This window comes from Pagrus pagrus (assembly GCF_965226575.1).
Source record: "Pagrus pagrus genome assembly, chromosome: 3".
Classification (NCBI taxonomy): Eukaryota; Metazoa; Chordata; class Actinopteri; order Spariformes; family Sparidae; genus Pagrus; species Pagrus pagrus.
Window position 1 is genome coordinate 21767951 of NC_140187.1, and position 17039 is coordinate 21784989.

At 41.3% G+C, this 17039-nt stretch overlaps 1 protein-coding gene across 9 annotated transcripts in view; it reads right to left on the minus strand.

Moving 5' to 3' along the window:
- Positions 1 to 288: 288 nt before the first annotated feature.
- Positions 289 to 17039, minus strand: part of tfeb (transcription factor EB) — a 36431-nt gene continuing 19680 nt past the window's right edge. For 6 of the 9 annotated variants that reach the window (XM_084347804.1, XM_084347802.1, XM_084347807.1 and 3 more), the window contains 10 exons: positions 14941 to 15045; positions 14353 to 14532; positions 11385 to 11483; positions 11058 to 11246; positions 10200 to 10289; positions 5414 to 5531; positions 5152 to 5202; positions 4065 to 4140; positions 3801 to 3948; positions 289 to 3469 (listed from right to left, as the gene is read on the minus strand). In XM_084347804.1, coding sequence (XP_084203930.1) covers positions 2885 to 3469; positions 3801 to 3948; positions 4065 to 4140; positions 5152 to 5202; positions 5414 to 5531; positions 10200 to 10289; positions 11058 to 11246; positions 11385 to 11483; positions 14353 to 14532; positions 14941 to 14970 — 1566 coding nt within the window. In that variant the 5' untranslated portion in view covers positions 14971 to 15045 and the 3' untranslated portion in view covers positions 289 to 2884. Of the gene's footprint in view, positions 3470 to 3800; positions 3949 to 4064; positions 4141 to 5151; positions 5203 to 5413; positions 5532 to 10199; positions 10290 to 11057; positions 11247 to 11384; positions 11484 to 14352; positions 14533 to 14940; positions 15046 to 16016; positions 16099 to 17039 lie in introns of all 9 variants that reach the window. The other 3 variants (XM_084347799.1, XM_084347801.1, XM_084347800.1) reach the window with 1 other exon arrangement.

Genomic DNA, 17039 nt, shown 5'->3' on the forward strand with positions numbered 1-17039 from the left:
TCCAGTGTCAAACTCTGCACATCCATCTCTCTGTTGAGCTCAAACTCCAGTTTAAAGGAACAAAAAGCAAAACACATATTTGAGTGGAGGGAGATTTTAACCTTATTATGGGACTGTATTTTTGACCCCAAACGAAAGCAGACTCCCCACAATGTGACTGTTTGAAACAATATTTTCAAAACACATACATCACACACAGACACAGACACAGACACACACACACACACACACACACACACACAGATCTCTGAAGTCATATGAATAAAGAAAACACTTAAAGCCAGTGAATGGATTCTGGTAAAACATTTTATATTCTCAGTAAAATCAGAACCACTTTTCCCTGTGTAGTTTGCTCTGCAGAGCGCCCTCTAGTGGAAGAGTAGAGGAGGCCTGAGCAGCTCTTTGGAGTGTTGGCTGGGTGACAGTACAACAACAGTGAAACTGTGGCTGATGGGGGAAAAGGCACAACACCGGCAGACAGACAGAGACAAACGCAGAGTCAGTGCTACGATGCCTTGGCAAACACAACTCCTTGGCTCAGAGTTTATGTGAGGGGAAGTCGTCTTCCAGTCTCCATTGAAACCAAAGTCAGGGAGGGAGGAGGCGTGGCGAAAAACATCGGCCTGCTTCAGTCTGACCAGAACCACTGGTAAAGCTTACATTCATAAAATGAGCAATTTGAATTCAATCAAATCAAAGTTTCACCTTTCATCTATATCTGGCTCCAAATTTTTAAACAAAGAGAAAAATAAAATCCCAATCATATAAAAATGGCATCAAAAATGTACATAATCTCTTCATCTCTCTAAAAATAGTTGGAATATGGAAACAGCTCCACACTCCAACACTGGTGGCTTAAAAGCCTTTATAGTGTGCTGACTAAAAATGGCTCTGAGGAGAAAAAGGGTCGTTTTGGAATAAAATTGAAACAAAACTAAAACAACAAATACAAATAAAATACATTTAAGTGGCTTAGTGGCATAAAACATCTGCAATAAATCTTATTCCATAATTCTTCCATGTACAAAGTCAAAACAATAATATAGTTTCCAGTGCTTTGGGAGATAAAATAAACAACAAACTATATAGTAAAGAAAACAACCACTTCTTTAAATCAAAAAAAAAAAATAAAAATCATCACGTTTTTTTTTCTACCTTTATCAGTACTGATCATAAGCTACATCAAATCACAGCCAAGCCTCCAGGTTTGCCACAGCAGAGGTGCAACTCAGGTCCACCTCGGCGTGCCCCGACCGTCACTGTGACAACTGTAGCCAGTGGGATGACAGATTCCCTTTACTGCAGACCTGAGTTCTACCTCTGCAGCTGGCAGCTTCACTCGACTCGTCTGGGGAGACGCTGAAGCACAGGAGACTTGTTAACATGCTGATTTGAAAACAGCCCCGAGGCTGCGCTGCACGTATCGTGCGCATGTGGGCACTATTACGTGTGTTCTAGGTGAGCGTCTTTAATGCATGCCTGTTTGTGAACCGAGTGAGAGCGTGAATGCATGCGAGTGTGTGCTAATGCTGTGCTTTTACAGTGAGGATTACACTACGTCTGCTGTCAGCCGAGGCAAATCTCTTTCTCTCTCCTGTATGCTAGAAATGTTTCCTTCACCTGCGCCTCTCAAACACACCGGGTCCTACAAAGTCCATCAAAAATGAAACATACATCTCCTGCAACAACAAAGGTGTAGTTGGCACAGGAGCTAAAGCATTTACAGGCACAATTGAAGCTGATACTAAGGCTAAACCCTGCTCGTGACCTCTGACCTATAAAAACATGCCTTTGAAGAGCAGCAGCTGCAAAAATCAAAAGGCACATTGATAGGGGTCACGAGCCTGACACATCTGCTTCCACTTAAAAATGATCCTGCTTGTGTATTCTGTTACAGTACCTGAGTATTTTGACACCTCGCAGATTTGGATGACACACTGATTTTTGAAGACTATGAAACGGTTTTCTCTAGTCTTTCACTGGAGCTTCACGGTGTCTTCTTCGGGGGAAAGGTCATTACAGTGTCAAGAGTTAAAAAATGGGAGGACAGCAGTGTGTGTGAACGCGTTCGTGAGGCCATCCATCCAGTGTGTTTTAAAATGTTTCCTACATTGTGGACACTTTACACACAGGCTAACACAGATCTTTGTCAAACTGCTAGTGCTAGAGGCCAAAGCAAACTGTGGAATAACAGATTGAGGGAACAATATGACCGGACTGCGTCCCCGTTTTACACAAATTATGCATGCAGGACCATCCAGCTCTTTCCATTTTATTCACTATCGTCCATTCAATCATTTATGGTTGCTAAAATAACTTGTCCTCCATCAAGTGAGACAATGCACTCGGTTGTCCTTGTATCTGATAACTTCAATCTAATTAACTGCTGGTTTTTGTCCCTTGTTCGTTTATGATTCAGAGTCGTCTCTATGGAAACAAGGCCAAGTGTGCTATATAACTCCTGGCCTGGCAGTGTTGGTTCATCCCCTTGTAAATGCTCAGTCTGTTGGGCAAAGTTTCAAGCTGCTCAGTTTATCTCACATGCACTTGTGTGTGTGTGTGTGTGTGTGTGTGTGTGTGTGTGTGTGTGTGTGTGTGTGTGTGTGTGTGTGTGTGTGTGTGTGTGTGTCAGCACTATACAGAATATTTTCAGCTGTGCGAGTGCTGTGTACCGTCTTTTGCGCATGCTGTTAAGATCAGAAAATTGTAGCACAAATGAATGTCGTCGGTGTGTGTTCAAAGTGTGTGATGTGTGGCTGATTTCCTTCTGTTGTATGTGATGTAAATGTGCCGCGTTGTGCCGATGAACCGTCACTTTTTACGCCGTTTTTTACTGAAACCTCTGCACATGCTTGCGTGAGCGAATGTGAGTGTACACATGTGTCTACAGAATGTCTCCATCCTCTATGCTGAAGCTGGATCTGCGGCTGGAGTCAACCGAGGCTTCGGGGGACATCGCAGAGAGCAGGGGGTCTCCGCCCATAGGGGACAAGGGCTCGTCCATCATCAGGAAGCCCAGCTCACCTCTTCTCCCCTGGACGTCCAGTCCGCCCAGGTCTCCGAGCCCCGACATGCTATCTGAGAAGCCGGGTATCCCATCGCACAAGTCCAGCGGCTGGGTAAAGTCAAAGGGCTGAGAGCTGCCTACAGATGGGTACTGGATGGGTGGCTGGGGCTGCAGGTGGTGGGGGAGCGGCGGCAGCTGCCTATGCTGCTGCTGCTGCTGCTGCTGAGCCTGGCCCTGGTGGTGGAGGTGGGTCTGCTGGAGGAAGTGGTGCTGCTGGGCCTGGGGATGGGCCTGGTTCTGGGGTAAGTGCTGGGGCTGGTGATGGGCTTGTGCTTGGCTGTGGGAGAGGTTCTCCTCTGGGCTGGTCTCTTGTTTTACGTACGGAGCCATCAGGTCACCCGTGTTCAGACCAGAGGGAGAGTTGCTGGGCAGGCCATGCATATGAGCCTGCATCTCCAACTCCTGCAGACAGTGGGAGGAGGGAAACATTGTCAGTCTCAATTTGGGTTGCAGCAGAATACCGTTTTGAAGGTATACTGTGGTATAAAAATTGCCGATTATCATAAAGTATACATTTACTTATCCAAGGTATTGGATTCTACCATATTATTGAATACAAATTCGAGTTTATATCAAGTTTCATGTCTGTAAGGACAGAATATTTCATAAAATTAGAGTAAAGCGTTTGTTCTCTTCTGTTTTTATTTCCTTAAGGGTGACTGTAACTAACAATAATAATAAATGTATTTGCTGTGATTGTGTTTCTCTGCATGAGAGTGTGTGTGTGTGTTACCTGGATGCGTAGCAACAGCTGTTTGTTGGCCATCTCCATCCTTTTGAAGTTGTTCTCCACCTCCCTGGTCCTCTGAACATCCTTCTGCATGCGTTTGATGTACTCCACAGACGCCCGCAGTATAGTGCCTTTGTTCCAGCGCACATCACTATACACACAGTAAATTACAGACAGGCAATTTCCAGAGGTAAGTAACAGCAGTAACTGATTTTATTCAAATACTTTACTGTCACTGAAAAACACAGTGTAGCAAAAGCAACTCACAGGTCGTTGGTTTTGGGGATCATGGTGCCGAGCTCTTTGATACGATCATTGATGTTGAATCGCCTCCTCCTTTCAACTAAGAAGAGGCAAAGGAAAAACAAGATGAAGACAATAGTACAAAGAACTCAAAAGCATGAAAGAAGGAAAATAAGAAGAACTTGTTCAAGGCAAATTGTGGTCTTTGGAACTACAGAAATCAATGAAACGCTGGTTCACAGTTAAACTTAGGCAAGTGAGATTGCAAAAGGAACTGACTGACTGCAGCTGTCCCCCCTTGGCACTACATGTTACATGAACATAAGCTCTTAGTTAGGTTAAATTAATCCATCTTTCTTTGATAACTATCTTGCAAATGTCTTCAACTTCTAATACTGCATAGTGCATTCTGTGAACTTCAGCACACTTTGCCATTCCCTGCACAAAACTGTACTGTACATCTCATAAAAAACATATTGTATGTATGCTCATTACATATTCTTTAAACATTTTTTTTTGTACATATTTTGTTGCCGATTCTTTATCTATTTATGCTTCTTACTTACAGTGCTTGCCTTTTATATATTTTCTTCTTACTGTTTTTTATGTATCAAAACGACAAGGTACATTCCTCATATGTGAAAACCTACATGGCAATAAACCTGGTTCTGATTCTGATATATACACAAATTTACTGGATATATATAGTAAAGGACAAAAAGGGACAAACGCACTTATGCACACGCAGACAGACACACACACACATACACACACACACACACACACACACACACACACACACACACACACAGTCACAGGCAATTACACTCAGGTGCCAGAACAGCAGAAATGACCAGGTTAACCATCCACCCACTAGTTGCACTATGTCAGCTAAATCAGAGCCAGGCTATATAAAACTGTTTTTGCAAGAGACAGATTAGTGTGTGTGTGTGTGTGTGTGTGTGTGTGTGTGTGTGTGTGTGTGTGTGTGTGTGTGTGTGTGTGTGTGTGTGTGTGTGTGTGTGTGTGTGTGTGTGCGCGTGCCTGTTTCCTAGGGCATGTATGGTACTGGGATGAGAGAGTAGAAAAGAGCATGAAAGGAAAAACTTACTCAGATTGTGGTTGTCTTTCTTCTGTCTCTCCTTGGCCAGCGCACGGGCTTCTGCATCTTTGCAATAACAAAAAGTGATTAACTAATGACTGAGACTTAGCCGTGTCTCAACACAGATGGTTCTTCAGCGGTGTCAACACATTACACAGCATAAATTAAAGGGACAGGTATGAAATGCTTCACATTCACTCAGTCACAAACAGATTTTCATCTTAATAGTTTGACTGAGGATAGATGAAGCGAATAGAATTGAGTTTCGCACCTGAAAGTTCTCGTTTGATGGTTAGGTTGGCTGGACAGGAGTTACTGGTCATAGCGATGGCTGGCCCCTTCATCCCAGGACCTGTGTACACATCCAGGTGACTGCTAGACAGGGGGAGCTGGGGAAGACGCACACAGACACACATGCACACAACAAATATAAACATTAGAAAACAGTCTATACATTACATTTATTTTCAACAATGTTAGCTGCGAATAACTGCAGTTCATAGATCCCTGTGATACCAATGAAGGAGTGTGAAAAAGTATTTGTTCTGGTTGTGAATGACATTTCATTCTCTAGTCCGACTCTAAAACTTAGAAAATAATCAGTGCAACGGCATCAATACCTCATCCAAAGTCCACAGTTTAAAGCTGCTACAAGGAGCATTCACTTTTTATTGATTCTGGCAGCCCCTGAGAACAGAAGCCACTGCCTCCTGTGGTAGAGATCTTGATCTAGCTAGCTCATTCACTGGTTTTAGAAGTGACAGAAAGAGCCAACACATTTTTAATATATTAAGGATACATATAATATCAGTTAAATCAGTATTAAAGAAGACCTATTATGCTTTTTCATTTTTTTATATTGATTCTTGTGCATGTAAAAGATCTTGAAAGCTTAAAAACCCAAAGTCTGCACCTATGGAAGCTCCTCTTTCCCACAGACAACACTGCTCCTGATACACCTGCTCCTGACTTCTTGACAGCATACTGTCACCATGTCACACATTTGCATATTTTTTTTGCCTATATTCACAGTAGAAGTGAAGCTAACTGGTGGCGAGTGGTGCTGACTCAGGAGTGTTCGCGCTGACCAATCAGATCAGACTGGGTATCTGGGAGGGGGACCTTAAACAGAGCGTTTCAGACAGAGGGAGAATACAGAGCTGCAGCACTGGACAGTCTGAGAACACTGATGTGTTTTTTGAGCACTAAAGCATGTAAACCTATTCTTGTAGTAACCCAAAATATAATCATGAACCTGAAAATGAGCATAATATCCTCTGGATGTAATTAAAACTCAGGTCACACTGGGGTTAAACTTTGATTATTTCTGTGTCCTACGATACTCATTTACAGCTTCATACACCTTAATAAAGTCAGTGTCCGTGTTAAGTGTGCTGTAAAAAACAGATAGCAGGAGATAATGCAATAATATCACACATAAGAGCAGCCTGCCAAACACACAGCAATGATTGACCATCATCCTATCTGTCTTATCTCTCTTTATGGCCTCTCTCTTCTGCCTCCTCCAGCTCCTGAACTCACAATTATGGAGGGGTCTCCTAACTCTTGCACTTTAGACATTACACAACAGCTGCGATATAGTTTTGTACACGCTCCTAAAAAGACGTGATTTCCTTTTAATTGTACTGTATAGTTTGAGTCCGATGGACTTTTTATTCCTCGTTACGGATCGCGTCGTACTCCCTGAAGTGAGGGCAAATGTGACACTGCTAATGAGGCCTGAAAGATAAAGAACTTGAAAGGAAGAGATACCTTATCTGCTGGCTACTGTGTGAGCTGTGAGATCAAACACATTCACACATAAATACACACACGCAGGCCTCTGCAGGCTCAGTTCTGTATGTAAATGATAAGCTCTGTTAAAAATCTGAATGTCGAGATTGAAGAAAGAGGAAATTATATTGTTGTGGTTGGCAGCTCTGCCTTTCAGAATATATCAAATATCAAAATGGAAGCAATTCTTCAAATACTTCTGCACTATATGGTACGAGCTGCATGTTAACTGTATCTTTAGCCGTTTAAATATGGAAAATCACGTCTCAAATTGTCTAGTAGATCTTCATTACATTAAACAAGGAAATACAACTGGTAATAGGAGCTGGGACTTTCAGCTGATATCTATATTTCAAAAGTTAATTGAAGAAAAAAGTGGCATATTAAATGCTTTCTACTATGATTTAAAAAACAAAACTGTGTATTATTATAGGAGACAATATCTCCCAAAAATAATGCCACCCTGCTGTGGTTGTTTCATGTTTTCTGACGACACAAATAAACTCTATTTTCCAGCCTCGACTATTTTTCTGCACTGACCTCTCACGTCCTGGCCAGGCAGCCCACTCCAGTAAGAACTCAACTGAACAAGCAAGCGTGACTGGGACTCGGTGTAACCATCCATACACACTCACACACACACTTAAAGAGAGTCGAACTGCTCGCTTGTGCCTGGTATTCAGTGGTGCTTTTACTAAACTATGAGATTCCAAGAATTCCATGGAATTTGCTGCTTTAATCCCAATCAGGATTAGCAGGTGAGTTTTACTCACTGGTCTGTCAGTCGGGAATAAGGCTCAGAGTTTTCTTGCCAGTGTGTTTTAACACAAGGCACTTCGTCTGAAAATGCAGCACTATTAACAGATTGATCTGTTTTACTCTCAGTTCATTCATTGTGCTGGCTTTACACACACTGATCATCCTCAGGGTTGATCAATCACCTAATCTAATCAATCAGTGTGATGTTACAAGTACACACACAGACACATACATGCAGACACACTCACACTGATTAAACCAATCAACCACAGAGGACATAATATGGGGTAAAGCTAAAGGATGCTTTGCTTTTCTCTCTCTCACACACACAGCAGTGAATCAGATGGATGAGTCGAGCCTGCACTAGTCGAGACCTGCTAATATTCATACTCCAGTTGCACGGTGAACCCCAACAATAAAGCTCAACTTCAACTCAAATGTGAACAAAAATTCTGATTCCATTTCCGCAGAACAACAAATCACGTGCACACAAAAAAAGAATACTTCAAAAATTGAAAACCTCACCCACCCCACTGCCCCTCCTGCGGCTGATTTTATAATCGGTGACCCGTGGCTGGGAGTTAGAGCTGTCGCTGCATCTGTCAAAACTGTGCTTCACTCAGAGAAAAGGCTAAACTTCCACAACGCTGACCAAAGTCAAGAAACAAGCACCTTAGTGTCTTACCAGCTGAATCTGGTCTCCTTCAATAACTTCCACAATTGCATACGTCTTATTCATCTCCTTCATCCTCTACTCTTTCTCTCGCTCGGCTGGTGTTCGTTCTTCCCCTCTCTCAGGAACCAGCAGCACGCGGAGATCTCTCCGACACTTCCGTCGCTGTCCTGTGAGACTGACCTCGGCAGCACCGGTCCCGTCTTTCTTCTACCTCCGCTCCTCACCAAACAAGAGTGAACTTTCCCCTAACTGGACTTTCAGCCTGTTTTCCCCTTGCACAAATTGCCCTCATCCCCCTTTCCCTCCTCCCTCCACCCTTCTTTTCCTCCCCCTCTCCTTGTCCACCTCCCTCTCTCTCTCTCCCAATGTCTTGTAAACAAGTTGAACTCTAACTGCTGGCAGTTTAATTGTTAATTTCTAAGTTTGTTCCCTCAAACACAAAGCACGGCACAGTCCTCGGCTGACATGTCCTCCCTTCAGTCTCTAACCAAGTCCAGCAAGATTTAATGATGGAATGTTGAGTGTTTAAGTCAATTATACACTTAAAAGTGTGTATGTGAGTTTGTGTATATTTGTGTATATGGCTGCATTAACACATAACCTACTGCCTCCTATGGGGACATGCAAGAACTGAGTGACGACCAAGAAAGCAGGCTTAGAACAAAATTACATGGCTGGCTTGCAACAAGAAGAAATTGATACACTCATTGTAGATTTACTGCACTGACAACCGTCACCATAGCTAATAACAGCAATGAAAAGTCACATTAGCAATAAACGAGAGAGGGAAAGACAAGAAAAGCAGAACAGCGATTACAGGAAGTACTGAAATGCCAACGTCTGAGTACTGATGACTCGGCATGTCCAAGCCTATGACTAATTTTGTGCAGACTGTGCCCAAAATATAACCTGAAGTGGATTAGAGTTTCAGGCAACTACATGAATAAGTGGATACAAGGTGAGAGAATTGTCGTGTTGTGTATTAAAAGGTGTGTGACCATCACAAAACAAATTACCATACAAACAATGCAAAGAAAAAAGTCTATGTTAAAGGTGCAATATGTAAGAACTGGCTACCTCTTGAATTCATACTCCAAATACGTGGCAGCATATCGTCAGTGTAACCACTAACTGCTGCTAAGTGTCGCTGCCATTAGCTAGTTAGCTCAGTTAGCTGTGCAGACTGGGAGCTTGTGTGTGCTTGTGTGGCATTACAAGAAAGGACAGGCCCGGGCTAGCTGGTCAGCATGCTAACATCAGTAGATATCTCTGCAACACAGTGCATAGATGTCTCTGACGTAACGTAAAACTCTTATTTATTCACGTTCTGTTAATATTGTTAGTTCATTTTTTTAAACTAAAATTCTTACATATTGCACCTTTAATTAGTCATTTTTACATTTGTGAATCTTCAAAATATAATTTCCCTTAAAACAATTAAAGTTAACTGTGTATTGGTTATTGTATTCAAATAATAAAATATAATATCAAACATTAATGATCTACAATGAGATCAATGGTCCAATAGCTAAATTGCACTGGACACTGAAACTATCTTATGCTATGTTAAGATTTTTACTTGATATAAAAATTCACGTCAAGTCTGGCCCATTTTCTTGTTAAATGACCCAGAATCACAAATCATACATTTGCCTCAAAGGGCTTTAAAATCTGTACAGCATATAATACACGTCATCCCTTCAATCCTTAGTTCAATTAAGAAAAAACTCCCCCCCCCAAAAATACCTTTAACCTTTCTGAAATTTGTAGGAAATATTTGGCAATAATCCAACCTAAAATATTAAACTGAGAGGAGGGCTCCACTTACTGTGTTTGGCATCTGGACAGGGTCAATGTATCCCTGGATGTCATCGTAGTTGGACGTCATGCTGATGATGTCATCAATGACCTCATCCATCTGGAAGAAAACGGGGAGAGTTACTTTATTATAACAAATTTAAACACTTTTCACGTCTAACTTTATGAAAAAAGCCTCCGTTTCTATGTTTAAAAAGCACCACACAGACGACTGTCACCAGCCGTATGTTAATGAAAGCACCTGAAACCCGATGACATGCAGGCCTCCTGGTGAACTCGTCTGCAAGTGCATGTCTCACTCAAGAGAAGACGTTAAAAATGACTTCTATGTCATGGAGGCTAACTGGAAAGAGTATTTTCTCTCAGACAGCGTAAAGAGGTGAGGTTGAGAATTAGAGAAAGAGGAGGAGGAGGAGGAGGAGGAGGAGGAGGAGGAGGAGGGTTGGTCAAAGTCTACATGGTTCAAAGGGCCCTACATTCTGCTGTCACTTGTTAAGCTGTAATTACTCTGGCAAGGCCATAATGGATCATTTAAATTCCAATGATAGCCACTCTCAGTTATTGCAAGTTAGTCAACGCCTTCATCCACTCACCTACTGTACGCAGGACACATTAACACCAACGTGTTTACAACAGATGCTGCCCAAGCTTACCCAAGACCAATTAAATCATTATGATGCTTTCATAAAATGTGGAGATGTCACTATGGGGGCAATATTCAATCCTCATAATTTTATATGGGAACGTCATTAAGTCATATTTTATGGTTATTTGTTCAATCTGCCTCTTGTAAACTGTACTTTATAACACATCAAGGACTAATGTAATGGGTTCATGTGCCTGTCTGAACATGCCTGCAGGCGCCTACCTCTTTCTCGTGGCTGGAGCCGATGTTGAGCATGGCCATGGGGCTGTTAGGTGCGCTGTTTCCAGACATGAGCTGCTCAGGGCGCATGTGTGGGGAGTGGAGGGGTGGGGGGGCAGATGCTGAACCCCCAGTAGGTCCCATGTTTGTGGGAGGAGAGGGCGGCACGAGCCCTGCTGCTGCATGGACCGTCTAGGAACAGAGAAAGAGAAACTGAGTAGTAAATGTACTGTCATAAAAACAGAAACACAGGCCATGTATTGATGAGAGACAGACAGCTATAACAGATATACGGTGAAGAGTAAAGCATAAAGGCATCCAGAAAGGTACCTGTTTGGTTGCATAGGTGGTGGACAGGTATTCTTTCACCTGTTGCTTCATAGACTGACGGATGTGGTAGTCTGTAGGATTCTCCAGGTGGGTCTGTACCTGGATCAGGGGTGGTAAAAGGATGTCATCAATTTGGTTCCATCATTAATTTTGCACATTGGTTACCTTTCAACAAATTTTTGGTGTAAACACATTATATACAGGCTCTACAGTTGTAATTCACTGTTGTTTAAACCACACTCTGCGATTTAAAAGTAAACAAAAGGAGTAAAAGCTGCTGTTATTCCCAAAGGGTAACTTTCTATGAAGCCAATGTCTATCATGCATTATAATCCATTATGATCATACTTGTAGTGTCTTATAATGCACCTATAGCGCTGTAGTTATAAGCACTCATGAATATTCATGATTAACAACAATAATGACAACTCATAATTACACTTATGTCTATAATGCATTATAAACACTAGTATGATGGATTACTAATACATTATACTGGATTACAATGGATTAGCTGTAATCCATTTATTGTATGTTAGTATCTGTCAAATAAAATACATTTTTCAGAGTTTTGTGTGTTCTCGTATCCACTGGATCTTGTTTTTTTTCACTTAAAGCAAACAATGACCATTTATGTTGATTTAAAACCATCTTGTAATGTATTACATCTGCCTACAACACAGGGATTTCATTACTTTACTTAAAGCACCCAAAGGGCACTTACAACTTACACACATCATATTATAACACATTATAATAGTGATTATAATGTGTTATAAAATGATTATAATGTTTTACAACTATGACAATTCTACAGTAATATGCTATGATCCTTGCAAAAATAGTGGGTGACTAGCAATAATGAAGTATTGATACTTGACATTATGAGTCATCTCAAAATGCTTTAAAGTGTGATATGATTATTATATAAGTATTCTTAAATCATAATTGCTTATAACTTTAGGTATACTATAACACTTATAAAGTGTGCTTATAAAAATGGTTACAAAGCGCATTACAAGTGTGATCATAATCCATTATAATATAATATAGAAGTGGGCTGTATAGAAAGTGTCGGCAATATTACAACTTAATGAGTCATAAAGATTAAAATTACATCAGAGCCAGAAACAAACAAGAATATGACCATAAATAATTGTGTTTTGTGTAATGTTTTTGCCAAAAAAAGAGAAAAGTTTTTCTTCTTATGTCCTCGCAATTAAAGGGGAAAGGGTGCCATGTGTGGCTCTAAAAAAAACTTTATGCTTGATATTACCTCAGGTAAAAGATGCACTTGCATTAGCTTTAAGGGGTGCAGCTGTAATTGTAAGCCGGCAAAGACACCAGAGTTTTCTGTGATCTAGTCACTGCAAATATTTCCATTGTAGTACATTCATTAAATAAAACAGAAAAAAAAAATCAGTAATAATTCAATAGCCATGCCCTAACACACAGGGTTATCATCAAAATTAAATTTTAATCAATACATAACTATGTAGTGTTATATGAGCTTTCAGCTTATTAGCTCAGCCTCCGCCATTAAAAACACAGAACATGCAGTTTGTGCTTCAGACGTACACCCCATTATCCCTGTCCCACAACACTGTGATGGCGTTAGGACACAGGAGCATTAATTCAGTAGTTATGCCTGCAGGAGTAAAGCCACACTAAATCCTCTGGTGTGGCCACATAGAGCAACGGGCTGGCCTCATTCCTTCACATCAAAGAGGAAAGCTCAGTAGAGAGCAGGCCTGCTCCCCATTACTCCAGAGAGAGACTCAACTCCTCAGCCCTCCAACCCCCCTCTCTGTTTTATATCCAACAGCAGGATTATATGAAACCAACCAGAAACTCTTCAATAAATACATGTTTTTACAACATCATGCTACTTTGTGTTCACATGTCTTTTATAGCAAATCCTGACACTCTGGATTAATACACATGGTGGTCTGTCAACTTCCAATGTGCCTGGGTCTCATGAGCAAGGGGTACAACTAACTCAGTCACAACTGTGTGAGCTATTGGGTTCTGTCAGCACAGATGAAGTCCAAACAAACACAGTGCAGGAGGTATGACAGCTCTAAACACCCACACACACACATGCATGCACCCAGAGTAAACTGATACAGCAAACTGCCTCACAGTGCATACAACCTGTACAGATTCACAGGTCGAAATACCATAAAGCAACACAAACACGCACACGACGTGTTGCACAAACCACACACAAACACACAGCATCAAAGATAAGGACACACGCAGGCATTTTAGGAATCAGGCAAAATGTCACTCAGGCATTATCTGTCCCTGTCCGACTCAGACTATCTACATCGCTCCTGTCTGTCCTATCGCAATACATGTCAAACCTCTCTTATCTGCCTGTCCTCCTCCTCCTCTTCTGTCTCCCCACCTGCTTGCTGCTCCACTGCATTTTTCTCTCTCTGAGTTTTTTAAGATCTGATCCCTGATTTCCCGCGTTGTGGCAGTGCTGCTGAGAGAGGCCTGGTGTAGAACTGACGATCCTGCTGCTCCTTCTCAGCCCCCTGTCCTCTTCAAACCACATCTCTCTTTCGCCAAGTCTATTCTTTGAGATCTGCTTAGCACTTCTGTCTTTTTGACCGGAAGTGAGTCACAGATTTATTACTTAAGGCTTTATTTTATTCCCACAGGCTGCATGATCCAAGTCTAAAAAAAGAGAACTTGCAGAAGGATGGAGAGATTCTGGTTCATTGAACAAAGGATCAAACCACATCTTCTCCAAGTTATTTTTCCTTTCATGCCAAAATACTCCTAAATAGGCCGTCTCCAATCTTCAGATTATCTGTCACTCATAATCAAAAGCTCAGATTGTTTTGGCACACTGACCTGGACATTATCTGACGTTTTACTGGATAAACGAGCAATTGATTTGATAAGAAAACGACATTAATTGATCATGAACACGGTAATCTGTTGCAGCCCTACTGACCTTGAGAACCTCCACAGGGACCTGCATGCTTTGGTAATGCTGTGGGGTGCTGATGGCCGGGGTGGGTGCAGGTGGCACAGCCATGCGCTGCTGCATGTACTGCAGGGCCGCATTCTGCTGCTGCTGTAGCTGCTGCTGCCTCTCACGCTGCTCCTCTTGCTGCAGCTGGTCTCGCATCAGCTGGACGCACAAACAAAGACACATCACTGGAATGTTCATTCAAGCATTCTGACCTATAAACTAGCTGTGATGGGCGATGCTGCTTTTGGCTTTCTGCTTTTTCGAGAGTGGAAATGAACAGCTGGCAGCTCGTTAACAGATCACAAATGGTGACGCACATCTATAAAATCACCCTGTAAGAAAAGTATGTACAGTAAACACAAGTGCCAAATAGCAAGGCCAGGTTTATCAGTGGAAAAATGGTTGCTACATGTAGATGCCATTAAATAAGAGCCACACCCAAACTGCTCTGACACTGACCTTCAGTATCCACTTCAACATCAACAACAATACAGACACGCTTTGATATCTATCACTAATGAATGTCTCGGCATGAACTGCATATTGAGTAAAGGAGGGTAGTTGTACCTGCATCCGCAGCCCGATGCGTGAGGCCATTGCTGGGGGGCGAGGGGGCAGGGGAGGGCGAGCCGACGTCAGTGCAGCGCAGTCCAGCCCGAGAGGTAGAGGAAGCTGTGGAGGAGACAGGAAGGGAGACAAACGAGGTGAGTTATCCCCTCGTTTTGAATCCTAGCGTACATAATTCTCTCTTACTTTATTTAGGAGAAAGGGAGAAGAAAATTCATTATGAGATGTCAGGGAAGCAAGTAGGTATAAACAGATATGGCAACCGTTCACACACACGACACCTCATTGACTTGAATTTACAGTTTGTATATATTTTCAACTGCATTTCTGTTTTTCAAAGCACAAAGCAACTGCATTAATGGATGACCACAGAAACCCACGAAGAAGAGTGCAGGAAATGGGCATTATTCTTGTTTACTACCCGCTTCAATGTTCTGTTTCTATTTTTCTCTGTAAAAGTCAGAAATAAAATATTTTAAAAAAAGAAAAAAGAACAACAGAGAAATTAAATGGTGGAAATTAAAAGAATTGCAAGTCAAGTTTCACAAGATCGCTGCAAAAAGTAATCCTCTCTATCACAGGTCTGCAGGGATTCCTAAACAGTAAGAGAGGCTTTCAAGAGTTGCTGCAGTGTGAACACTTCTACCTCAGCTGATGGAGCCTTTCTGTACAGAAGCCTGATTCAAGGGGTAATTGTTAATGGGTTTACTGTATAAGTGATAGGAAGAGACATGTGAGAGGAGAAGGGGAAGTGTGCTATGTTGTGATGCACTTTTTTTACATGTGAACTGAGCTGTATCGTCTTTGCGGTTAGGTGCTCTTTACGCTATACTCATGTGTTAGTTTTGTTTAGTGTTTCTTTGAAGTGACATGGTTTCTCAACTGCAGTTTGGGCATTCTCATTTCAAGATAACAATCACAAAAGAAAACCTCTGTTCGTGCTAATTATGACACTACGATGTCCATTTAAGCTTTGCTAAATACATGATGGACCTATCATGATCAGCACAGAGATGAAACAGATTCTCATCTTACGAGTAAGACGGCAAACAAGCACGTTTTCAACATCCACTTACTGTACAGGTATGCCTCAAATCTTTATCTTGATGCACTGCTGGGCCAGCTGTGTCCTTCACTGTCATGCACTCTACGTTCCTCCTGAATCAAAAGGCACACAGTCTTTTTACAACTTGTTCAAAGACAGGTTGTAAGACTCCTAATCTTGTTTACCAAGTGTATTTGCCTTTGAGCACCCGCTGCTACAGTATCTCTTTCTGTCTGGACAGTATGAGGCTACCAGAGTGAATCAGGCTGTTTGAATGGTGCAGTGGTGCTCATGTGACGTCTTTATTGTACATAAATGTATGAAAAACAGACCAGATGGCTTTTCATGTCCCTATACCCTGATGGGTAACACTATAATAACCATCAATAATAAATGGTATGTTTATAGTTAAATAAACTTTAGTTGCCAATTATTAAGCGTTTATAACATCATTTTATAAAGGTCATACAAATAATGTTTATAGATTAACTACACAGTGTTTATTAACCACTGACGTAGTGTTAATAAACATCAGTTCCATCAGTTTATGAAGCATTTAATCGTTTATTAAAAGTGAAATAACTATTAACTTAAGTTTGATTAACTATACATTTACCATTTATTAATGATGGTTACCCTTGAATGTATTGTATTACCAAGGGTAAGCAGGACTTTTCTGCCCTATGGTATTGCAACCTCCCCAAAGTGATCCGACTGGCGGGTTCCTCATCCTCTTCTAAATCCCTCTTAAAAACATATTCTTATAAGTGAATATTGACAGGGTTTGCAGTATGATTGCATTTTATCTGTTAGGTGAAGTCTTTTAAACAATTTTTATACAAAGGCATTCTCTTTACTCTTATTTTATTTGATGACTGACTGTTTTTTGTTTGACTTTATTTTGCTCTCATATTCAGCTCTGACATGTTATTTTTTCTTGAAACGGCCTTTGTACCTTTGATTGAAAAGTGCAGTATAAATGAAGGTTTTTGTTATAACTATAACAATAAACAATTAAGAACATTGCCTGTGAAAAATAAAGTGGACATTTTTT